The sequence below is a fragment of the Apodemus sylvaticus genome, chromosome X (assembly GCF_947179515.1).
Source record: "Apodemus sylvaticus chromosome X, mApoSyl1.1, whole genome shotgun sequence".
NCBI lineage: Eukaryota > Metazoa > Chordata > Mammalia > Rodentia > Muridae > Apodemus > Apodemus sylvaticus.
Genome location: NC_067495.1, coordinates 136105655 through 136132772, shown reverse-complemented (window position 1 = coordinate 136132772; position 27118 = coordinate 136105655). Strand labels below are relative to the sequence as shown.

The 27118-nt window shown below is 34.9% G+C and overlaps 1 protein-coding gene across 2 annotated transcripts in view; it reads left to right on the top strand.

Annotated features, from left to right (window-relative positions):
• Positions 1–27118, top strand: part of Fgf13 (fibroblast growth factor 13) — a 170276-nt gene that overhangs the window by 124341 nt on the left and 18817 nt on the right. For both annotated transcript variants that reach the window (XM_052171584.1, XM_052171583.1), the window contains exon 3: positions 1657–1760. In XM_052171584.1, the coding sequence (XP_052027544.1) occupies positions 1657–1760 (104 nt within the window). The remainder of the gene's footprint in view (positions 1–1656; positions 1761–27118) is intronic.

The following is a 27118-nucleotide window of genomic DNA, read 5'->3' as shown; positions in this document are numbered from 1 at the left end:
TCAGGCAATGTTGGCTTTATAGCTGTATGCTAATATGTAGTGATATTGACTTTAAACCAACTCACATGGGATGTTTTGTTTAGTTTATGGTAGGTCTCAGAGTGTTGATCTACAATTGGTATCAATTATCCTCCCCAAAAAGATGATCGTGGTTCCACCCTATAGTTTGGTATCAGTTTACAAATGTGTTTTGAGTACCTGCAGTGAGGAAGATGTCATCAACAGAACAAGGCATGACTTATATGTGATGTGCTCAAAGATATTAGGTTTATTTCTTATATATTACATTGTCAAATATAGCACATGATCCTGACTAGCAAACTTTGCAATTCGTCTCCTTTCCTTCCTGTGACAGAAGGGCACAGCATTTTATATGGTGAGTATCAAATGAAGTGCCATCAGTGGCATGTGGTAGGAACACTTGTATTTTCAACTGTACAATATGTCCTACCTCCTCTTTGATAACACCCAGATTTTAAGAAAAAGATAAATTGTAGGCTTTGCAGGAGGTATTTTGTTTGTTCTTTATTCATATTTTTCTACAAACTACCACAACTACTGTAACAAAATCTATATGCTCAAGATAAGTGATTCTAGAAAAAAAAGCCTTATACATGGAAACTATAACTTTAAATTCATATTCATGAACGTAACAGATCAGTTTATCACCCCTAGGGAACATACAAAACAGGGCAAAATCATCAACATTCATCTATGACTCCTGAGAGAAAGGTACACAGGCTATTTCCAAAAGATGTGTGTGGCAAACACTACGTTTTAAAAATGTACTGTTTTATTTTTGTTCGTGGTGTGGGAGGGCAGAGACAGCTGGTGGTGGGAGGACACCCACTGGTTGTCTCCAGTGAGAGGTGTGTGGTGGTGAGGAGTGCTTGGGTGTAAGTTTCATGCAGTAAGACCTTCAGACGAAGCAATGAAGACCACATTAGCCTGCTTGCAATGATTTTGCAGGCCACATTACAGTAACAAATGACACTTTTCTTCCATAACTTATTTTTATTCCTATACCTATTATCTTTAAGACTAAATCCCAGGAGCCTGCTCAACTCTATCATCCTGAAAAATGCCAGTTCTTTATGAAATGCTACTCTGGGAATATAGAAATACAAAATACTTTTTTTTCCCTGGAAGTTCCAGATTTATTTAGAGGTTTTTGCATTGTAACTAATACAGATAATTTAAATGAAAATATTGACGCAGTGTGTCTCATAAGAGTGTAGGAATTTCTCAACTGGTAGTGCCATCTAACAGAGCCCATGGACATTAAAGCAATGGTCTAGAGCAACAGGTTAAGAGCTTAGTTTGAGGAGAATGCTATTTTAGTATATACTTTACCCCACCCCAAAAATGTAAATATTCCCCACCTCCAGTGCTATAAAATTCAGGGTGTTCCCACCAAAGTCTTTCATTGTCCCTGGAATGTTTAAGAGTATGTTCTTATCGAGCCACTTAAGTGAATATAATCAGCAGTCAAATACACTAGAAAGTAGAATGCAGCTATATTTGCATGTGTCTAGATACGTATGTCTAGAGTCATTTATTCTACACTGCTTTTAGGAAGCCAGATACTACCATGGAATACATTGGAAAGTCATGGAACTTGGAACTGTAACATTTTCCCATTCTTTGACATTTCAGCTCTGTTTAACCTCATCCCTGTGGGTCTTCGGGTGGTGGCTATTCAAGGAGTTCAAACCAAGCTGTATTTGGCAATGAACAGCGAGGGATACTTGTACACCTCGGTGAGTCTTTGTGTGCATGTTTTTACAATTCGTCTTTTCATCTGATATGAAAGAAAATGTATGTTCTTTTGATATCAATTCTGGTTTTGATGGAAATATATCAGGTGGACAGGCAAATTCCTTTCTGGTGACAATTATAGCTCTTCTTAATTAATTGTGTGAAACTAGCATGGTCAACATAAAATCAATAATATAGCTAAAAGTTTTAACAGACAATGCGATTGGAATAGTAGGCACCATGAGAGTCTGTTCCTTAACTACATAGCCATATCTATCCCTATTTATTCCTGAAGAAGTTAATGAGATCCCTTTTTAGACCAACTTGAGGAGAACACAAAAACTGGTTTGAAAAGTGCTCCTCAGTATTCATTACTAATCTGTTCAGTTAGTAAAATGCCATCTGTTTCTAGTTTAATTTTTTAATTATTTGAATTGTCAAAATTATGGGTACAGTGTGATAGATAATTCAATATTTGCATACAATATAATGTTCAAATCAGGAAAATAAACATTTCCATCCTTTTAAGCACATTTAAAATTTTTGATCAACAGCCATAGTGTAGAGTATACTATTTTAGTACATTTGGAAAATATTGCACAATAAGAATAGTGTTTTATTATCATAATTTTGTGTGTAGAGATGTGGAGGATATGGAGGCCCTCTCTATTCAATTCATATATATATATATATATATATATATATATATATATATATATATATATATATATATATATTACTATTCTACTTATGCCATTTTTTTTTTGGTTTTGGTCAAGCACAACTTAACCTCTTGCTGCATACAGATTCTCACTGGCATTTATTCTAACAATAATGAACAGAGTGAAATTTGTAACATTTTTCAGATATATTGATAAATAATATAATGATAAACAATGTAGGCTATAGTTTAATGAGTACCATGGGGCCAATTGTACTTTTTTAAGCAAATATTTACATTTAAATACAATTTTTAAATGACCTAGTGCTAGAGTCAGGATTTTGTGTGTTTTTTTTGTTTTGTTTTGTTTTTTGGGTTTTTTTTTTTTTTTGGTTTGTTTTTTGAGGCAGTCTTTTTCTCTGTAGCCCTGGCTGTCTTGGAATTCACTCTGTAGAGCAGGCTGGCCTGAAATTCATAGAGATCTGCCTGCCACTGCTTCTCTAATGCTGGAATCAAAGGTGTTTACCAGCTAGAGTTAAGATTTAATTCCTATCAACAAATTTCGTTTCAGGTTAAAAAAGATTATTAATATTCCTGTTACCTACTTTGAATCCATGAATTTTAAGAAAAAGACAGGATGTGATTATCTTAGTTTAGTTATTAAACTCCCTACATAATTAATCAATCAATGTAGAAAACCTTTAGGCTTTCAGAAATGGGAATAAATCTGATTATTGAACTGCCTAGTAGCTTTAAGAGGTGATTACTGACTATCAAAATCTATTCAAACTTCAAATAAAGCAATCTGTATTCACTCTTGCTCTGACCTGTTATTTGAATTTCATTCAAAGTCTGATATGTAAAAAGACTTAACAAACATGGTAAAAATCAGTCACCATGGTTTTGAGGGACTAATATGGAAAAGAGAAGTGGGAGACAAGCCCATAAGGGTTCATTCATCAGCAGGCACATCAAACTCTGCCACTTGTCAGCATTTTATCTATCTTGTTGCTTAAGATATAGAGGGGTCTTATTCTACTTAGTAAACTAAATCTTGATTTCATCGAAAGCTTCCTCTAATCCATTACTCTATCAATATAATGCTAGTACTATAGGAAAAAGGATGCAAATTTTTTTGGCTTTGTGATCTAATATAACATAATTCCATTTTAAGTGACCTTTTTTAGATCAACTTGGTCAAATGCAACAAGGTTAAATGCTCTTAATATGACAAATAATTTCCAGAACTAATATGCAAATATAGAAAGGAAATAGAATAATGACCATATTTGAGAAAACAAAATGTGGAGCATTCTATATTGTTTTAGTTAGGGTTTCATTGCTGTGAAAAGACTACCTTGATGGAAGCAACTTCTAAAAGAAAGAGTTTAATTGGGCTTATAGTTCCAGAGGCTTAGATTCTATGATGGTAGAGTGAAGGCATGGTGGCCTGAGTAGCAGATGAGAGCTCACACCTCACTCCATAAGCAGGAAGCTGAGACACATTGGGGATAGTATGAGTTTTTTGAAATGTTAAAGCTCACCAGTAGTGACACACCTCCTCCAACAAGACCACATCCTCCTTATCCTTCCCAAATAGTTCCACCACGCTGGAGACCAAGTATTCAAATATATAAGCCTATAAGGGCCATTATTTGCATTTAAACTACCACATTCCACTCCATGCCTCCATAAGCACATGGGCATATCATAATGTAAAATACATTTAGTCTAGTATCAAAACTCCCTGTAGTCTCTCAGTCTTAATGGTGTTTAAAATTCGAGGTTTTTTTTTTCTTCTGAGATTCAAGGCAATGTCTTATGGTAACCCTTTGTAAAATAAAAAAGTAATCACGTATTTCTAATATATAATGCCATAGAAGGTACATTCCAAAAGGGAGGACTCAGGCATAGTGAGGAAACACTGAGCCAAAACGAGACCAAATCATATCAGGGAAAACTCCATATCCTACAGTTCCACATCTATTGTTGAAAGGTTATATGGCTCTGACCTGCCTCCTACTTCACTGCCTACAAGATATGTCTTCATTCTCAGGATGATTCCATTACCTGTGTACAGATATCACTGGCAGATACCTCATATCTCTAGCATGCCCAGAATCTTGGGGTCTCCATTACAATCCATGCTTCACTTGCTAATTGCCTTCGTGCAGGAACTGCCATGCCACACATTGCCTGCCTTCAACAACTCTCTTTAACCATGGAGGATATTTCACAACCCTTTTTCTTGTATATGCTCCATGAATAAAAAGGACAATCCACACTTTCCTACATTCTTTCAAGAATTAACATGGTCAGTTCCATCCTAATTATAGCTGTCCAGAGCCCATGGATGACTGGGTTTACTTTACTTGTTTTACTTTACTGAAAGGGTCCTGTAAATGAAAAAGAGGGTGGAGAAGGAGGAGGGGAGGCTAGGGCAAGCCCACAGACTCCATCCTTTGTTTCAGCTGGATTATTATGATGATGATGATGATGATGTTGCAAAGCAAGCTTATTGGAGTAGTCTATTCTTCTAAGTTCCTATAGGAGGATGACTCCACCTAGGTCTTTAAGGTCTAATGTGGCACTCAAGGTATATTCAGCCTGCTCAGGTTGGGAAGGGCAGAGCAACAGTCCCACTCCCAGTACTGACTTCTGTCTCTGCTACTATTCTGACTCTATTTCTGTGAACAAACACGATGCTGAAGACAACTTCTGAAAAAAAGTATTTAATTGGGCTTAGGGTTCTATAATGGCCGTGGGCAGGCATTACAGCTAGAACAGCAGCTGGGAGCTTGTATATCAATCCACAAGTAGAAGGCAGACAGCCACAGTGTAAATACTATGAGTCTTTTGAAAGCTGGAAGCCCACCCCCAGTGATATACCTCCCACAAGGTCACATCTCCTAATCCTTCTCAAAGAGTGTTCCACCAACTAGGGACCAGAATTCAAATATATTAGCCTATGCCAGCTCTTCATATTCAAACCACCACATATATCTATATCCTATTAAGGAAAAGTACCTTAAATAAGCAATTACAAATCAGGGAAAGGAATTACATTCTCATTAAGGTGGAGGTATTTCTGATTTTTCATGCAGTTATATGTACAGATGGAATACCCAAACTATTCTGTTCTAGGGAAGACAACTGAGTCCTCTACAGAATAAATGTACCAATTCTTCCAATTCCTCTGTATCAATTATGACTTTATGTCCCCTCAACAGATTGATGACCATCCTGTCTAGAATTCTGTTTTATTTTCATCTAGTTTAAAATGTGCTCTCCAGACCCTATTAGAACAAAATTCTATTACTTTATGAGCAACTCACTTGGTAAATAATTTAGTCTCTGTAGGTAGGTCATAAAATTTCTGTCATAACCATTTAACATTGCTGTTGTAGCACAAAAGTAATCATAGGCAGTAAAATAAAATGAGCATCAGTCCTAGTAACAGCTTATTCACCAAAACAGATACTGGGATGGATTTGGTTTATGGCCACAGTTTTCCCATATGAAGCCATGTGCTTTCTCCTCTGCCCCAAATAGCTGTTCTCTATCACCTCTGACCTTGTATTGTGTATTTTCACAGATAACCTTTTATTGTATTTTAATGGGAAAATAGAGGTCATCTGGCAGAAAATCCAATGTACTTTTCTATCATATGCAAACATGATACATAAACATCTGTCTCTGTTATCTCTTTATCAAGCCCTTGCCTATTTGTAGAGTGACTCTTCTCTAGTTCAATCTACCCTTTATCTTACACTTCAATCTTCTTCTCTTTTACCTTGTGGCTCCCTTTACATAACTAATTACCCACTATCTACTAGCTCTAGTTGATTAGTAATTATTCACCACAAAACAACAAACAAATGATAATAAATCTCCCTAAAGCCTTCCTCATCCTCTAGACCTCCAGTAGCCTCCAGATTATTCAGATATTTGGAACTTTTACTGCTTCTATTCTTACCTATGCTTCTATTCACTGAAGTGCAGTTTCAACTCAATTAAAAGTAATTTTAGCAAAATCACCAAAGACTATCATGTAATAAACTGAAAATTTTTGTTTTGCTTTTTTTTTTTCAAGCTGTTGACATTACTGAACCTGTTTAAAATTCCCTTCCTCTTTAGTTTTGGCAATATAATTACACACACACACACACACACACACACACACACACACACACACACACACACATATATATATATATATATATATATATATATATATATATATATATATATAGTTTTTATATATGATGAAATTCCTTCTTTTGTTGCTTGCTGGCTGCTTCCAAATAATAACATTTGGAAACCTCTTTTCTTTTTCCATTCTGCATATTTTCTCTCATTTTCCACATATTGCTGGTACCATTCACATTCATTCATAGATAAAAATTATATGTCATTATATACTGACTTTTTAACAAATTTGTACAATAAAACTAGGAGGGTAGGCCATTAGAGGTTATGAATGAAAGGGAGAATTTGACCTTTGGCATTTCAGTTCATGGAAAAACCATTATCCAAATGGAAATAAAAGGAAATGGCAGATTTGCTGATTGATATACCAGAATGCAGATTTTCTGTTCCTTGTATAGATTGCCTTTACAATTCCAAAGAACTATTCCTGAGATTTTGAAAACTGGTGATTCTTACAAGACCTTTTAAATATTATCTTTTGCTTTTCTACTTTTGTGTCTCGTGATTCTATCTTCATTCAATGTTTTTAATCTATTAAGTGAGAAAACACCTCCATGTTCTTATTGTCATAGAAGTAACAACTTATCTCACATGATTAATCTTGGTATTCTTGTAGTATACATACTTCCCGATTTTTTTCTTGTGGCCATAGGAGATAGGCTTGGGGTAGGCTCAAGTGGCAGTGAAAAACCATCTGTGGCACAGATGATCATAATTAGCCATTATTTTATAGCATATTTACTTTTAACTATAATGTAACTCAGGAACCACAGGAAATTATCATTCATTGTACATAGATAAAATGTTCTTACCTTTGGGTTTTTTGAACTAATAAGGATTTCCACATAATTGTTTGAGAGTTCTCAAAACTTCATAGCATAACTATTTTTTAACATGAACCTTTTGAAATTTCAAAGTGCTTGAAATATATATTAACTATAAAAGCTCAAGATTTTTAAATATGGAAAATTGGTAACTTCTTAGTATTTATTTAACAGAATGGTAATAATATATACTAGGCAAAGATGATGAGAAAGCAAAGATTATTTGATTTTTATTTTAGAGTGTTCTAGAACTCATAGCAGCATCTTTATCTAATTACTATCTTTTATCATTTAGGAGTACCCAGTATTCCTTTTAAGCAAAAATGTATAGACAGTAGGGATTTTGAATTTCCAATGATTTGTGAGAATTGTATAACAAACATGATTTCTGGTTTTTGGACTACCAAAGCCAATCATATGCAAGGAAACAAATTTTTATCTAGTTTCATACCTTTGGCAGCTATATTACAGACTCAGCACTTTACTCAATCTGAGTTAAGGAGACATGCCTTTCTTCACTAACAGATTATTTACACACACTTCAAATTTATCACATTTCTTTTCCCATCACACAGAAATAGATTAATATATCATTCTCAAGACCCTATGATACATTTTTATTCAGAGGAATCACTACTAGAAACATTGAGAAATTAAACTATACCAGTCCTGTAGAAGCTACAACAAAGGAGCTTTTTTTACAAAAATTATTTTTCTGACAATTCAGATTTGCTTCCCATGAAGAACAACTTCTGAGGGTGGGAGGCAGGACCATTGTAGAACTAGAGGAACAGGAAGTCTGCTATGAAATTGTGTCTACTAGTCTACTAGAAGTGTAGGGTAGCTACATCTGTGAAATCTCACCAACATGGCTGCTAAATGAGACCTGAACAAATGCACCAGTAGGTTTCCTTTATATAGGAAAGAGACATTAAAGAGATCGAAAAGAGAGCAAAAATGTATAGACATTTTCCTTTACAAAAAGGCAAATATTTATGGGGCCCTAACCTTTGACAAAGAACTATAAGCAACTAAGGAGTAACAAGAGTAGGACAAATAGTCTTCCTTGGGGATAAATTGACAGAAATGGTTGTATTTATATATTTAGGCATTTGTAGATATATATGTGTATCACATGCAACCAAGGAAAATATGGCTATAATTTTGAGAGGGAACAAGAGGGAATACATGAAAGGGGTTAGGGGATGAAAGAGAAAGTGATATAATTATGTTTTATTTATAAAACATGTCATATGGATGGTTCAACAGAATTTTTAGTGTAAGACTAAATACATCAGTTACTGTTTCATAATTTTATGATTTTGCATCATCCATTACAAGACCTAAGCCACTGTGAAATTTGTTAAACCTTGCTGTTTTACCACGTCTAAATATCATGAGATGTTTAAGGAGATGGAAATGTTGGCTAGTATAATATAGCTAGTAATCAGTGTATGTTATATGCATGTATCAATTGTTACACTGTGCTTTATACATTTTGTACAATTCAAAAAATAAAAATAAAAATAAATATTAAGTGGAATATGTTCCCATCTGATAAAGTCTCAACAAAAGTTCCTTTACAGGTCCATTTGCTTATTCAAGTATGTACATGTATATAGATATTACAGTATATAGATATTACAGTATATAACATTTATATAACATGTATATGGTATTCTGTACCCATCATTAACCTCCCCTCTTCCCCTTGTCTTCCCATTAGTTGGCTCCTTCTTTTCATTTCCCCAAATAGTCTTATCTTTTTCTTTCATGTCATATATGCCATCTGACAAGCTTCCCAGGAGTGATATAATACAACTGTATTTTACCTTTAGTTTTGTGTAGAAGCACCACATTGATTCCCATGGTGGTTACATTAGGTTATAATCTTGATGACCTTAGAGTCCCTGCAGATTATATACTCAAGAACTCCAATTCTGAGTTTTTTGACCTTTTTATATATTGCATATATGTATTCTCTATTCAATGGCTTTCTGAATCTCATGTCCATACCATTGGACATTTTAATAGGTTAAGTCATTGACTATTTTAACTCTGTCTTTTACATCTTTCATTATTTTATCTGTACATGTATGTGTATGTGTTAATGCATGGAGATGCATGTGTATGTCAAGGTCAAAGATTTCTCACTGAACATTAAGCTCACTGACTCAGCTAAACTGGTGGGGCATTGACTCCAGGGATCTATCAGCTGTGTCTGCATCCCAGCACTGGGGTACCTGTCTTCTTACCCAAGCTCTCATAGGAAAGCCTTTAACAACTAGACGATATCTTTATCCTCAGCCCCTCCCTTCCTTTTCCTTCTTAAAAATCAGCTTTGTTGAGATATAACTTCTAGACCATAAAATTATTCATTTAGAGTGTATAATTCAATAGCTTTTCACATACTAACAGAATTGAGCCACCATCATTGCTATTTAATTCTAGAACTTATTACCATAAATGGTAAAATAATACCAATTAGCAAGCATACACTAATCCCTTCCCTCACTCCTTGGAAATGGCTAATCTATTTTCTCTACCTACATTTACGTGTTTTAGGTAATTCATATAAATTGAATTATAGAATGTATTTCCCTTTGTGGAGGGCTCTTGTCATTTAACATAAAGTACTTTGATTAATGTATATATAATTTATTTTTCAATACATAATTGTTTACTGGATTTGTAAGACCCTAAGAAAATTGGATAGATTGACATTTGTACAAAAGAACGATACATGCCTTTTACTCTGGTTCAGCCTACCCCAATTACTTTATCATTATTTATATTTATGTCACCATCTTATCTACTATGTATCTCTGTATTAACAACCTCTTTCACATATACTGTGGGGCCACTTAAAATATGTTAAGTCTTCAGTATTAAGTGGCTGGAGAGATCACTCATTGAGTAACATGCTTGATGTGTTGAATACTTGTGTTGTTATTCCCAGCGCCTATGTTAAAGCTCACTGTGGTGATACACACCTATAACCCCAGCATAGGGTTGGAGTGGGGGGTAGCCACAGGAGGGTCTTGTGTGTACTCACTGGTCAGTGAATTTACTTGAAATACTGAACTCCAGGTTCAGTGAGAGGCCATATCTCAAAAAATAAACCTGAGAGTCACAGAAAACGATGCCAAAGTCACCCAATGGCTTTTACAGACATACCCACAGGCAAGTATACCCCACTCTGTACACACACACACACATATGTATGTGTGTGTATATATATATATATATATATATATATATATATATATATATGTACACATGAAGTGGATGAATACAAATAAATTTGAAATCCTTTGCATGTTACCTCAAAGTAGTTCAGTGTTTACTTACTAACAGTAGTTGTAATTTCTTAGATAACACAACAAAGTCTATTTCTCAAGTTCAGTAAATTTAGCATAAACATAATATTGCAGTATTGTATCTCATCTACTGTACATTTTCCAATTTTATGAATTGACAGATCTGTTCATTATAACATTTTCTCTTCAGTCTAGTATCCAGTCTAGAGTAACAGACTGCATTAAGCTGTCATATTTCTGCAATATTTTCTGAGCTAGGTCCTTTCCAGTTCTTTTATTTTACAGTATTGGCAGATTTTTATTTTGTTTTGTTTTCTGGCAATTTTTTTGGAGCTAGCATGTTATTATGTAGCTTATGACCAAATTTTCAATTATATAAATTCAGATCTCTAGTGCTTATGTTAATGCAGAAATATCAAAATCTATATAAATTCATTGATCAATTTGTAGAACTAATGAACTCCTAGAAGTCTTATGTAACATGGGAAAAATTTGGATTTTATCAAATCTGTATAACATCAACGAGATAATTGAAGGCTTAGGGTTATTATTATAATTACAAATTTAGTAAAAAGCATTGTAGAAGATTGCTTTTGTAAGTGTAGCTATTTGAGAAACTGATTTTGTCTCAATTATAAATGAAAATAGATTGAGGGCACTGGAGAGATGGCTCAGCGGTTAAGAGCACCGACTGCTCTTCTGAAGGTCCTGAGTTCAAATCCCAGCACCACATGGTGGCTTACAACCATCCGTGACAAGATCTGATGCCCTCTTCTGGGGTGTCTAAGGACAGCTATAGTGTACTTACATATAATAAATAAATAAATCTTAAAAAAAAATAAAAGAAAGAAAGATTACTTTCAAAAAAAAAAAAAAGAAAATAGATTGAAAATCAACATCAGCAATATCATATCCAATGCCGAAGAAAACAATGAGCAAATTAATGTGTTAAAACCAAAGAGAGTGGGTAGAAAGAAATAATAATTTTTGATTCTAACGTTTGAGGGCCAGTGAGATGCCCAGAAGAGCAGTGACCTGAACTCATCATTTGAATCTATATTATGAAATCAGAGTATGGACCTTTGGAAGTTGTTTTCTGACCTCTGTATGTGCACTGTGGATCATGGCCCTTCCTTCTCTCACGGGAATAAACAAACACAAAAATTATAACCTTTTCTCATTTATATACTTCAGTTAACTGATATTACATTTTTTATTTCCTATAAAACTGAAGAAGTTTTAACTGTCAAACTAAATTCCCAGTCTGGGTGCATATGTTTAAAAAACTGATCAAATAACCTACATGTATGCAATCATACATTTTGATGGGTGCTTTTGTTCAGATGAATGCATTGTAATGTTAAAACAGCAATTATATAGATGCATTTCTGAGTCATCTTTTGAAATGCAAATAGTAAAACAAGAAATTATTTTAAAAGAAAAAACAAGTTAATTTTGCAAGTCCCAATTTTTTCACCTGTTTACTATTCTTTGTAGTGCTAAGAGTTTCATTAAAATATAAAAGCAAATCCAGCTTGGAATTTCACTTACTCTATAAGAAATGGTAGCCAAAGCCTGTTATTCAGGGTGAAAGATCTGTGTTTATGTTAAGTTTGAAAGTGACTGAGGACTTTCTCAGAAATCAGAAAGACAATAGTGGTAGTAAGTAAAGACAGAGATACTGGCTCTGTGACCTCTTTCTGAGGCCAAGTTGGAAAGGCAGTTTAAATTAGAAGTCATAGGGCACATATTTAATAGTTGTCTCATTGTTTTAACTTTGAGGAACATACCATTTATCTTAGGACTAAAATGTAAAGTAATTGTCAAGAAAGACAAAAAGAGTTTTGAGGTGTAAGGTCAGATGCAAGGAGGTTGTTTTTTTTTTTTTCCCTCTCTCTCCTTCCTACTTCTGTCTCTCATACATGCAAAAGACAGATGAAGGGATAAACCAAACTTTTGTTTGTTTGTTTTGTTTTTCAAGACAGGGTTTCTCTATATAGCCTTGGCTGTCCTGGAACTCACTCTATAGATAAGGCTGGCCTTGAACTCAGAAATCTGCCTGCCTCTGCCTCCCAAGTGCTGGGATTAAAGGCATGTGCCACCAAGGCCCAGCATAAACCAAACTTTTATCCATTGCTCTGTTGCTATGATGACACTAGTTTATTTTGGAATTCCAAAAATACTATGCTTTTAATATATAACCTATCCTGACCAAATAGGAGATTGTTCTGGCAATATTCTCAGTAGAGTTTAATAAATGTGTGGAAGAGAACCAATGGTTGTTAACGTTATTTTATGTTAGTAGGCCATGAATATCTTGAAGACATTATTCAATGAAGGCATTATTTTTAGTCCTTATTGTATTGTTTATTTTAATCCACAGCAGAATAGGAAAGAAATAATAGCTCACTAATACATTTTCTATGTTTTTCTTATTTCTGTGAAACCTGTGCTTTGAAATAGTTTGCTGCTGAATTCTGTACTTATTAATTAGTAACCGACTTTCTCCACTTTATTCTTAGCCTTGTATTAGTGTCTCTCAAAAGTACATTTTGATATTCATTTATCGACACAATAAATATAAAGGTCAATTATATGTTTTCTGTCAGGTCTATTCAAATATTTAAAATATGTTAAAGGCACAGATTATTGCCCATCTTATCTATTTAAGGGATAAGTTTTCAAAATTATTGCACAAGTCTGCGCATTACTGAGACACAAAGAAAACTCAGAAAGGTTCCAATGACTACCAGTCTTCAAGGGAATTATGAGTTCTGAAGAGAGAAACTTTAAATGAAAACATTCCTCTGATCATTATAATAGCTGTAACCAAGGTTAATAACTGACAAACCCCTGACTAATACATTAAATATGCTCTGCTTGAGCTGAATATGTCTGGAGATCACGCATCTATGCAAAAATTCTGATTAAGTTATTCATCAGATACTCTGATGCTAACTACTTTTGACAACCCTGGAAGTAGAACTACAGGGAAAACCTCAATTGATTTCTTGGATGGATTTTTGCATATAGCCAGTAGCAATAATACATAATGCCTGCTTTCATGGGGCATCAGATATTCATAGGAATTCTGGCACATCACATAACAAGAATAGTGAAAATCAGAAATGACATTCATTTTTTACTAAGGGAAATATTGTAATAATGATTTGGAAAAGTCAAGTATGCATAGCAATTTGAAGCATTACTATTTGGACTGCAAATATGCTTTAAAGAGTATACAAAATGTTCCCTAAAACTTTTATAATTGGGAATGAGACAACAGACAATGAAAATGATAACTTAGAAATGAAATTCAAACAGGTAAAACTATGTTATCTTTGACAAATACTATATACACACACCCCAAAAAATCTGTGCATAGCAAGTTGTTCTACCCTGCTTATAAAATCAAGGCTACTATAACAGTCCTTCTTAAGTGGTCTTATAAAAGATTTCTTTTAAAATGCTATATAGTATTCCATTGTTCCTGCCCATATAATAGTGGTAGGTCACTGTAACAAATGTTTTCATGCAAAAAGCCTTTGAAGAAAATAAAGCCTAGGGGAGTTTAGAAGCTGAGTGCTTCTGTACTCTCTCATAAGCTTTAAGAATCTTTAAAAGTGATTTAATTTCTCTACTCTCAGAGAACATATATAAACTCCCAGGAAAACCAAAGCATGGGGCAATGGTCCAGAAGCTTTTTTGGTATGGCCTTTGTATTTTTTCACAAAATATTTTATTAATTCTTGGAGAATTTCATATAGTGTGGTTTACTCTTCTTCACCCTCCCACCCCAACCCTGTTCAGGTTCCTCCTTCTCTTCCTATCCAACTTTGTGTCTGTTTTTTTTTTTTTTTTTTTTAACTCCATCAGAGTCAGTGTGTGCTACCCAAATGTTCTTGGATGCGTGGCTCATGGAGCATGGTCTATCTACTGTTGGGATCACTATTAGAGAAAACTAATCCTCTTTTTCTCCAACACCTAAGAATTGCCAATATTTTCTCAACTTACGATGAAGTTGAATACCCAATTCTTCCTTCCATTCTGGGAAGCTCTGAGCTCTACTGGGAAAAGGATTAACATATACTATTTTATCTCCAACCCGACTTGTAAGATTGGCAATGCTATTTTTAGCATAAGGCTCACTGTAAAGAAAAAAATACTTTTAAGAAAACAATTTGAATGGCCTTAAGGCTGGGATTAGTTGTGTATGGTTATGGAACTTTACCAGTTGTACCAAAAAATATTTGCTGTTTATATAACACCATAGTCTGCAGCAGATATTATGGGGCAGAATAGTTGAACAGGACAAAGAAATGCTCTTCAAATATAGCAAAAAAATGATACCACTTAGAGTTGTTTGAAAGCTCTTTAAATCTGTAACTTAAAAAAAAAAGATAACTCACAGGGACAGCGCAAGTATATTATATTGGGCCCCAGTAACTAAACATATGGCAGATTCCACTTCACCTTTGGACAGAAATAGCTTTCCTTATTTTTTTTTCTTTGCAAGTGGGCATTGGAAAGAGAAACAGTGCTTACCCAGAGATCCAGCTTTGTGGAGCTACAATAGTCAAGATGCATTAACACATAGTATGTTGAATAAGAGAAAGCACTGGTTTTTGGTTTCTGTCCTAATACAGTCACCGTTGACTTTCATGAATGATGAAGCAACACAGCTGAAAATCCTTCTATTTTCTTTTGCTTCATCTTTTTTTTTTTGTTATTGATGTGTTTATATTTGTCTCTGTAACTGTATGCACATGTGGGTAGAATAGACATGCTTATGTGGGCTGAGGACACTAGAGGTTATCTGGTGTTCTCCAGTCCTCTCCACCCATTTCTTTTTTTTTCATTGAATATATTCTTCATTGACATTTCAAATGTTATACCCTTTCCCAGTTTCCCTCTGGCTTCATCTTTAGAATTCTTATGTACATTTGAATTTTCCATACCCCTAAGACTCATTTTCCACTTCCCTTCAAGTACTAAGGGTGGCTAGTACTACAGAAAGCAAATAGATGCAAACCGTATTTATAAAACCTATTTATTTATTTATTTATTTATTTATTTATTTATTTATTTAATAAAATCTATTTATTACATTTATATTCCTAAAATCTTTCTTGGTGAGGAAAAACACCTGACTAATTCATGTTTCTTTTGTACTCTTCTATCCCCACATGGAAGTATGAGCTCATAAAAAGTTCTGTTTCCAATGGGCTACCATTGATGCATTCCAATGCCATCAAGGGGTTGAGTCTAACAGATTTTAAGTTGTGTGTAACAGGCTCAGCTAATACTTTAAATAACTAGTGTTTCTGATACAGACATTCAACCTTATTTAATAATAACCTTAAGAATATGGAACAGCAGAGCTATGATGGGTGGTTTTGTACAGCTCCTTACTTTGCTATAGACCTTGGTTGTACCTCTACCTACACAGAGCATTTTGATATAGTACTCAAGATGTTTCAGGTATGCCTCTCCATCTTTTGAAGCAAGGCATTTTTTTCTCTCCATAATTTATACTTCTATTCACCATTCCTACCCAGTAGCTCCTGTCTTTAACCTATGAACTGTTTTTTTTTAATTAATTTATTTATTTGTAAGTTTATGTGTAGATGTGTATGCTTGAGAGTTGAGGTCAATAGAGAGCATTGATACCCTAGAATTGGAGCTACAGATAGTTGTAAGCTACCATTGGGATGATGGGAAAGAATCTTGGGTCTTCTGTAGGAACAGTAAATGCTGTTTTTAGCTGAGCCATCTTTCTGGTCCCAAACCACTAAATTGTCAATGATGTTAGTGAAGCTTCAGTGTAGAAGAATGTATTGTTTTGTTTGTTTCTTAATGTCTATACACATTCTTCTCTCTTGTGTTAGCACAAGCCATTCACAATCCTTGTTGTTAGGGAAACAACTCTTTTGCTATTTGGGCCTTACATATTGGTATGGATTTATAAAGGACTCATTTGGCAACATACTGCCTACATATTAGTGTTTGTTATATAATTATAAAAAGCAATTCATGACAAAAATACAAGCAAGCAAGTGAAGAATAATGGTAGTTAAAAAGTGTAGGAAACTCAGATGTGCTGATATAATCCTGGATGTGATTTGTTTCAGACCTAGCTATTGTTATTGGCAGCCATCACCCTTTTATTGTGGCTGTTTGGGGGAGCCAATATGAAAGTGAAACACAGTTTATTCCCCAAGTTTTTTTTAGTAGCCTATGAAATTCTAACTAGCCTATGATTACTAGGCTGCACTCACTGCCATTTCTGTCCCACTTCTGCAATTAAAGACTACAGGAAGATGAGTGAGTGTATATGGGGATAGTATGGTGGCAGTTACTTTCAAATAGGCTCACAGTGCGTTTCTCAAATGTGCATTTAATATTTTTAAATGAGCATATGAGAGAGGATGGATAGTGATGTGGCCTGCATTTTTACTTTGCTTTTACTGCTCATGTGTGATTGCTTTCACTAATATCTCCTGAAATATTACTATGCAGCAATGAGTAATGACTTAAACTTCATTTCATGCATTCTAGGCTTTTTCTAACCATAGCTAATTTAAATATATATACACATACATACATATATATTTGTGTGTGTATATATATACATATAAATATATAATTTATACAGCCTGACTCATTCTTTAACATGATAGAATTTTCTTTGCTAAGTATATAGATAACATTAAATCCAAAATGCAGTAATCTGAAAAACTCTATCAAGGAATCAGTGGCATTAATAGAAAGGTCACATCACATTAAATGCTCACTATATGGGATATGTCATAAAAAGATGAGATTTTAAAGTACAGACTTATTGAATACATAGCATCTGAAAGCTAAGGATGGATTTTTTTTAATGGCATAGATGTGCTCATTGTGACAGACCTCAAAATGTTTAAGGGGTTTTCAAGTTAGAAGGAAGGAAAATAGGACCCACTTTGAAAGTATCACAAAGGAAATTGCTTATTTTTGGCACATTAATTAATTACTTTCACAGTTTTGTTCATTATGTTCCTTTATCATTTTATAAGGACAATCACAGTTTTTAAATGTTATCCACATTTAGATTCTCAGTGAATCAGTCAGTAAATTACCTAGGCTATAAATTAGAATATGAGTGTGTCCAATCAAATAACTACAATGTGTTCTTAAACATTGGTTGGGGCATCAGAAACAAACTTGAAACTGATCATGATCATTTTTGTAGTAACATTTTTTTATCTCTAAGATGTTATTATTAAATTTTCCTCTTAAATGGTAGCATGAGGACACTGAAAATAACATTTTTTAAAAACACTATTTTACTTATAATTATCTATTTATTATATGTATATGCGTACACTGTAGCCATCTTCATAAACATCAGAAGAGGGCATCAGATCCCATAACAGATGGTTGTGAGCCACCACGTGGTTGCTGGGAATTGAACTTTGGATCCCGGGAAGAGCAGTCTTAAACACTGAGCCATCTCTCTACCCCCAAAATAATACTTTTATTTAGGTTCCCCCCTCCCAAGTACAAGTGGAGTGCAGAGTTTGTAATTTTTATGAGACTGTAGTGAGCCATTATTTGCTATTATTGTGGCCACGAACCTATTACTATCTCAACAGGGAGACACATCTTATACTGCATGAGGAAATTGCTCTTTCGAGAAGCACCATGCAGAACAGCTATAAGCAGGATCCATGGTGGGTTAAAAGTTCACAGGAGACCCTTGATATAAATGTTTTCATATATGGGAAGATCTCATATCTGAGTTTAGTTTATGGTATAAAAAGAAATTTTAGTACTATAAACAGGCTTCTCATTCTATGTTTGCCCCATCTTATGATTCTTTTTTTATTGATATATTTTTTATTTATATTTCAAATGATTTCCCCTTTTCTGGGTCCCCACTCCCCACAAGTCCCATAAGCCCTCTTCCTTCCCCCTGTTCTTCCATCTACCCCTTCCCGCTTCCCTGTTCTGGAATTGCCCTATACTGTTGCACTGAGTCTTTCCAGAACCAGGGGCCACTCCTCCATTCTTTTTGGACATCATTTAATTTGTGGATTATGTCTTGGGTATTCAAAGTCTCTAGGCTAATATCCACTTATCAGTGAGTGCATACTATGATTGATCTTTTGAGACTGGGTTACCTCACTTATTATGATGTTCTCCAGCTCCATCCATTTGTCTAAGAATTTCATGAATTCATTGTTTCTAATGGCTGAATAGTACTCCATTGTGTAAATATACCACATTTTTTGTATCCATTCCTCCGTTGAAGGACACCTGGGTTGTTTCCAGCTTCTGGCTACTACAAATAGGGCTGCTATGAACATAGTGGAGCATGTGTCCTTATTGCATGCTGAAGAATCCTCTGGGTATATGCCCAGGAGTGGTATAACAGGATCCTCAGGAAGTGTCATGCCCAGTTTTCTAAGGAACTGCCAGACTGATTTCCAAAGTGGTTGCACCATCTTGCAATCCCACCAGCAGTGGAGGAGTGTTCCTCTTTCTCTACATCCTCACCAACACCTGCTGTCTCCTGAGTTTTTGACCTTAGCCATTCTGACTGGTATGAGGTGAAATCTCAGGGTTGTTTTGATTTGCATTTCCCTAATTATTAATGATGTTGAACATATCTTAAGGTGTTTCTCAGTGCTCCAAAGTTCTTCATGTGAAAATTATTTGTTTAGCTCCGTACCCCACTTTTTAATGGGGTTATTTGGTTCTCTGGGTTCTACCTTCTTGAGTTCTTTGTATATATTAGATATTAGCCCTCTGTCGGATTTAGGATTGGTGAAGATCCTTTCCCAATCTGTTGGTTGACATTTTGTTCTTTTGACAGTGTCCTTTGCCTTATAGAAACTTTGTAGTTTTATGAGGTCCCATTTGTCAATTCTTGATCTTAGAGCATAAGCTATTGGTGTTCTATTCAGGAACTTTCCCCCTGTGCCCATGTCCTCAAGGGTTTTCCCCAGTTACTTTTCTGTTAGTTTCAGTGTGTCAGGTTTTATGTGGAGGTCCCTGATCCATTTGGAGTTGAGCTTAGTACAAGGAGATAAGAATGGATCGATTCGCATTCTTCTGCATGCTGACCTCCAGTTGAACCACCACCATTTGTTGAAAAGACTATCTTTTTTCCACTGTATGCTTTCAGCTCCTTTGTCGAAGACCAAGTGACCATAGGTGTGTTGGTTCATTTCTGTGTCTTCAATCCTATTCCATTGATCCACTTGCCTTACATTGTACCAATACCGTGCAGTTTTTATCACTATTGCTCTGTAGTAAAGTTTAAAGTCTGGGATACTGAATCCCCCTGAAGTTCTTTTGCTCTTGAGTATAGTTTTAACTATCCTGGGTTTTTTGTTATTCCAGATGAATTTGAGAATTGCTCTTTCTAGCTCTATGAAGAACTGGGTTGGGATTTTTATGGGGATAGCATTGAATCTGTAGATCGCCTTTGGCAAGATGGCCATTTTAACTGTATTAACCCTGCCAGTCCACAAGCATTGAAGATTTTTCCATTTTCTGAGATCTTCTTCAATTTCCTTCTTCAGAGATCTGAAGTTCTTGTCATATAGGTCTTTCACTTTTTTGGCTAGAGTCATCCCAAGATACTTTATGCTGTTTGTGGCTATTGTGAAAGGGGTCATTTCCTTAATTTCTTTCTCAGTCTGCTTATCCTTTGAGTATATAAAGGCTACTGATTTGCTTGCGTTGATTTTGTAGCCAACCACTTTGCTGAAGTTGTTTATCAGCTGTAGTTCTCTAGTAGAGTCTTTAGGGTCACTTAAGTATACTATTATATCATCTACAAATAGTGATAGTTTGACTTCTTCCTTTCCAATTTGTATCCCTTTCACTTCCTTATGTTGTCTAATTGCTCTAGCTAGGACTTCAAGAACTCTATTGAAAAGATATGGAGAGAGGGGGCAGCCTTGTCTAGTTCCTGATTTTAGTGGGATTGCTTCAAGTTTCTCTCCATTTAGTTTGATGTTGGCTACTGGTTTCCTGTATATTGCTTTTACTATGTTTAGATATGGGCCTTGAATTCCTGTCCTTTCCAAGGCTTTTAGCATGAAAGGATGCTGAATTTTGTCAAATGCTTTTTCTGCATCTAATGAGATGATCATATGGTTTTTTCTTTGAGTTTGTTTATGTAGTGGATAGCATTGATGGATTTCCTTATATTGAACCATCCCTGCATCCCTGGGATGAAGCCTACTTAATCATGGTGGATGATCGTTTTGATGTGTTCTTGGATTCGGTGGGCAAGAATTTTATTTAGTATTTTTGCATCAATATTTATAAGGGAAATTGGCCTGAAATTCTCTTTCTTAGTTGGATCTTTGTGTGGTTTTGGTGTCAGCATAATAGTGGCTTCGAAGAAGGAGTTGGGTAGTGTTCCTTCTGTTTCTATTTGGTGGAAAAGTTTGAAGAGTATTGGTGTTAAGTCTTCTTTGAAGGTCTGATAGAATTCTGCACTGAAGCCATCTGGTCCTATGCTTTTTTTTTTTTTTTTTTTTTTTTTTTTTGGTCAGAAGCCTATCTATGAACCCTTCTATTTCTTTAGGGGTTATGGGTCTGTTTAGATGGTCTATTTGATCCTGGTTTAATTTTGGTGATTGGTATCTGTCTAAGAAAATGTCCACTTCCTCCAGATTCTCCAGTTGTGTTGAGTATAGGTTTTGTACTAGGATCTGATGATTTTTTGAATTTCCTTGATTTCTGTTGTAATATCTCCATTTTCATTTCTAATTTTGTTAATTTGGATACTTTCTCTGTGCCCTTTGGTTAGTCTGGCTAATGGTTTATCTATCTTTTTGATTTTTTCAAAGAACCAGCTTTTGGTTTTGTTGATTCTTTGTATGGTTCTCTTGGTTTCTACTTGATTGATTTCAGCCCTGAGTTTGATGATTTCCTGTCTTCTTCTCCTCCTGGGTGAATTAGCTTCTTTTTGTTCCAGGGCTTTCAGTTGTTCAGTTAATCTTCTAGTGTATGCTTTCTTGAATTTCTTTTTGGAGGCACTCAAAGCTATGAGTTTTCCTCTTAGCACTGCTTTCATTGTGTCCCATAGATTTGTGTATGTTGTGCCTTCATTTTCATTAAATTCTAAGAAATCTTTGATTTCTTTCTTTATTTCTTCCTTGACCAAGGTAACATTGAGCATTATTCAGTTTCCATGTGTATGTGGACTTTCTGTTGTTTTTTATTGTTATTGAAGACCACTTTTACTCCATAGTGATCTGATAGGAGGCATGGGGTTATTTCAATCTTCTTATATTTGTTTTAGTCTGTCTTGTGACCAACTATATGATCTATTTTGGAGAAGGTACCATGAGGTGCTGAGAAAAAGGTATATTCTTTTGCTTTGGGATGAAAAGTTCTCTCTCTCTCTCTCTCTCTCTCTCTATATATATATATATATATATATATATATATATATATATATATATATATATATATATATATATATATATATATGTTAACTCCAATTGGTCCAAAGCTTCAATTAGTTTCACTGTCTCCCTGTTTAGTTTCTGTTTTCCTGATTGGTCCATTGGTGAGAGTGGAGTGTTGAAGTCACCCACAATTATTGTGTTAGGTGCTATGTGTGCTTTGAGCTTTGGTAAAGTTTCTTTTATGAATGAGGGCGCCCTTGTATTTGGGGCATAGATGTTCAGGATTGAGAGTTCTTCTTGTTGGATTTTTCCTTTGACCAGCAAATAGTGACCTTCCATGTCTCTTTTGATGACTTTAGGTTGAAAGTCAATTTTATCTGATATTAGAATGGCAACTCCGGCTTGTTTCCTGGGACCATTTGCTTGTAGAATTGTCTTCCTGCCTTTTACTCTAAGGTAGTTTTTGTCTTTGACACTGAGGTGTGTTTCCTGTATGCAGCAAAATGTAGGGTCCTGTTTACGTAACCAGTCTGTTAGTCTATGTCTTTTTATTGGGGAATTGAATCCATTGATGTTAAGAGATATTAAGGAGTAGTGGTTATTGCTTCCTATCATTTTTGATTTTAATTTTATACGTGTGTGGTTATCTTCTTTGGGTTTGATGAAAGAAGCTTAATATCCTGCTTTTTCCAGGGTATAGTTTCCCTCATTGTAATGGTGTTTTCCACCATTATCCTTTGTAGGACTGGGTTTGTAGAAAGATATTGTGTAAATTTGGTTTTGTCATGGAATATCTTGGTTTCTCCATCTATAGTAATTGAGAGTTTCGCTGGGTATAGTAGTCTCGACTGGCATTTGTGTTCTCTTAGAGTCTGCATGAGCTCCGCCCAGAATCTTCTAGCTTTCATGGTCTCTGGTGAGAAGTCTGGTGTAATTCTGATAGGTCTTCCTTTATATGCCTTTAGTTGCTGGTGATTCTCAATCATGTACAGATTCCGTAAGATATTAAGACAGAAACACATAATTTCTATTGTTCTTAGGGGAAAATGTTGTAATATTGCCAGGGATGCCAAGGCATTAGATACATTTTTTTGGTCATCTAACATAATTCAAAGAAAATGTGTCTCTCTGCTGTACCCATGGCAGGCTTTAAACTCATGGTGGTCCTTCTGTTTCTGCCCACACCTGCTGGGGTTACAAGCATTTACCTTCATGCTTAGCTCAGACAGCTTTATTGTATCTGTGCATGTTAAATGCATTTTTCATACAAACTCAACTTTAATCCTGCTTTTATCCAACACTTTCTTCAATATGAATACTTACAGAATCCCTTTTCATTCAGGTGTAACATCCTGAATTCCAATGAGATAGAACTTCTTTTGTTTTTTTTTCTTTATTGCTTGCTTCCGATTTTTTCTCCATTCATTTTGTGTGTTTCCAAAATGGCAAGGGAAGACCTTCACTGCCAAGTTTACGTAGTAGAGGTTTAAATTGTGTATCCTTTAAGATTCTATCTTGTTTTGCTTTAATTGGTTCATCATAAATACAGCAATTACAAAAAGTGGCAGATAATATTGGACTAGCTTCTTCTGCTGCTTTATGTTCAGAGAAGACTTCAGAAGCATTAGAGCACCACACTTTATTTATGCCCTCACAGTACAATGTGTGTGCTATTTTTACACATCTCTTATTTCCATGTGTCTTGCTTGTAGAATTGTCACTTCATAATCTATACTTTAAGTTATTTAAAAATGAGAATCATACCTTCTTTTATATTTTATTTTTCATCAATTTCATTATAAAGTGCCCAGTATATATGCTACAAATGTATAGCAAATAATAAAACAAAAACAAAATTGGACTGTGTAAGAGGCCAGTGGTTGAGAAGAAATGAATGATTTGTCCGATAAGGTAAGAAAAGATTTAAGTTAAATGTGACTGTTTGGTAAAGAGCTATTTGAAAGTTCAAATGAAATATTTTCTCCCTTGTACCTTCATGTTCTTATACCTCTCTCCCTTTTTGTGATGTGTGCTGGGTACATCAAGACTGTGCAAGATATCACCTGTTCCAAAATAGTGATGAAGAAAGGGCTCTTTTCTGTCCATGGGAATCACTAGCTGAACACAGTTGTATTGACAGTTATAGTGTGGGCACACTGAGATCCAGGAAGGCAGCTTTCAGCATTTGAATGAGTTTATATATTTGACTGCCTTTCTTCCTTTGTCACCTTGCCTGTTGCCTTAAATATTAAACAATGCTGTTGATTTGTTTCCTGTAGCTCCTTGTCTGTTTTTTTTATTCGATATATTCTTTATTTACATTTCAAATGATTTCCCCTTTCCTGGCTGCCCCCTCCCCAAAAGTCCCATAAGCCCTTTTCCCTCCCCCTCACTGTTCCCACATCTACTCCTTCCCACTTCCCTGTTGTGGTATTTCCCTACACTGCTGCACTGAGTCTTTCTATAACCAGGGGCTACTCCTCCATTCTTCTTGGGCATCATTTGATGTGTGGATTATGTCTTGGGTATTCCAAGTTTCTAGGTTTATATCTGCTTATCAGTGAGTGCATACCATGAGTATTCTTTTGAGACTGGGTTACCTCACTTAGGATGATGTTCTCCTTAAAGAAATAACAACATTACTTGCACTGTGGCTTTTTAAATAAGATCCACTGCACTAAGATTGAAGAGAGCACAGATATGATGTGCTCTTTAGTCCTGGGATCCAGGCTATTCTCTCAGAAAGTAGATGAGATAAACCTAGACGAAATGAGCTTTCATCATTATCTACTCTCAATCCAAACAGTGGGATAGATTTCTATTAAATCTTTTGCAATAATATTCTTTTACTTTTACTGCCTTTGGTTTTCTGGTTTATTTATATAAAAAAGCAGCATTAGATGTCTACTAGAGACATAATTGTTTTTGACCAGTAAAAGATGTTTGTGCCTTCTAATTGCCTGCAGTTAATGGTCCTGCTCTTTATCCCACAAAATAATGGAAAATGTCACATTTTAGTGTTCTATGACTCATTATAAGAAATAAATGTGGGGATGGTGTCAAAACACAGCAACTTGCTGTATGTAAATGACAAAGTACATAATTAGATATTTCTAAACTGAAAATATTTGTTCATATAGGCTTACAAATACACACTTTTCTGTGCCCTAAGTTATTATATCATGTAATGAGGGTTCAGTCTGTACTCTTGCCTCTGGGTGGTGGCTCAGGAAGCAAACCAAGTGACCTTCCATCTGAGCTGTAATTATCATCCCATGTAAGAGAAACTTCATGGTTCCCCTTCTCTGTTAATGTCAGGTTTTTGTTTCCTACAGCCTGTTTGTTAGTTTCCCCCATGGTGCAGTCTTCCAAACATTAGTTATTTCTCCTTTTGTGCTATTTGAATTAATGTGGGTGATTGTGGTAGTTAGAGTCTTTTCACTCCCAGTTAGTAATTATCCAATCTATAGTTTCATGCCAAACTTCCGTGCAGCGGAAATGGGAAAATCTGAGACTTCTCAGAAAAAATATCCTTGTATAATTGACTACATCTAATATGTAGGCAAAGTTAGGATTAAAATAAATTTATTCCCAAACAAACCACAGTTCTATGTTAAGAGATTTTACTAATGCAAATACTAAATGTCTGTTAGCCTCTGGTATATTCATGGGACTCTTGTCTCTTCTATCAATTTATCAAGTCATAGATGCCTAAGAATTTCCATTAGTTTTATTGGCAAGAAAATATGCCTGAGAGTTCTTCAGAGTGATTGTTAGCAGATAAAACATATAAGCTTTGGTCATCTAAAATGATAGGAAGTGCTAAAGCCCTGAGTTTAACTTAGTTTTGCTGAATTATTTCATTACATGTGTTGTATTGTGTACCCAAAGCACTGATCTTTGGAATTTTCAGAAAGCTAAATCAAAACAGTTCTTTGCTGTTTTCTCACAGATTAGCTAGGAAAAAAGCCATATTATAATTATAATTCATACATTCCTTTTTATAAATCTGGAAAAGGCAGTGAAGTTAAAGATAACTTTTAAACAACAGAATCTCATGAAATTACTATTTATGCACTTGTACTTAGAGATACAGTGAGATTAAAGTTCCTGGGTTAACCATGTAAAAATAAGCCTGAAGATAGTGGATTTGTGTAATTCTTTCAGTAACTATGAGGCCTGACTAGCCATTTAACTGTAGAAAGAGGTGGAGAGACATTTTTCAAAGCTCAACTATTCATATGCAGCCTACCTCAACTGTATAACTTCTGGGAATACTGTGAATATCCCATAAACATGACAATGCATGAAAATTGCATCCATCTCATAATTTAGAGGTGCCTAGAGGAAACAGTTCCTGTGGTAGCCACAAATAGCCTTGATTTTCACATATTTAGGTTACAGAAAATAGGCATATAGAGCCACTCAGTCCTGAAATCCGACTGGAGCATCTCAAGCTTCAGTAGTTTATCATTCTCCAACTATGACCTTGAGGAAATTACCTTAATTTCTAAAGTCCTAGAATTCATTGAGATTACTTTTGTGAATTATCTGTCAAATCTATGTATTTAATAAATAACTAGGTCCCTACCATTGCTATTGAATGAACATTGAATTGAGGATAGCTTTTCAATAACTAATGCTCGAAAACATTTCTAAACTTTACTGTTAACTAGGAAGTGTGACTTTGGAAAATGTTTTTTAGACCTTTTAAAATGAAACATTTTATAAGGAAATTATGTCTTGTGGGTGCTTTGTCAGTTGTATTTGGTTATGTTTACATTTTTATTCATTATAGACTGAAAGCTCTTCACAGTTCCATATACCATTATGAAAATAAAAGCCCCACACTTACTCAAGTTCAAGTTTTGTATTATAAATCTGGGATAATTTCTGAGCTCAGAATCTCCATGGCTCACCTGCTTAGTA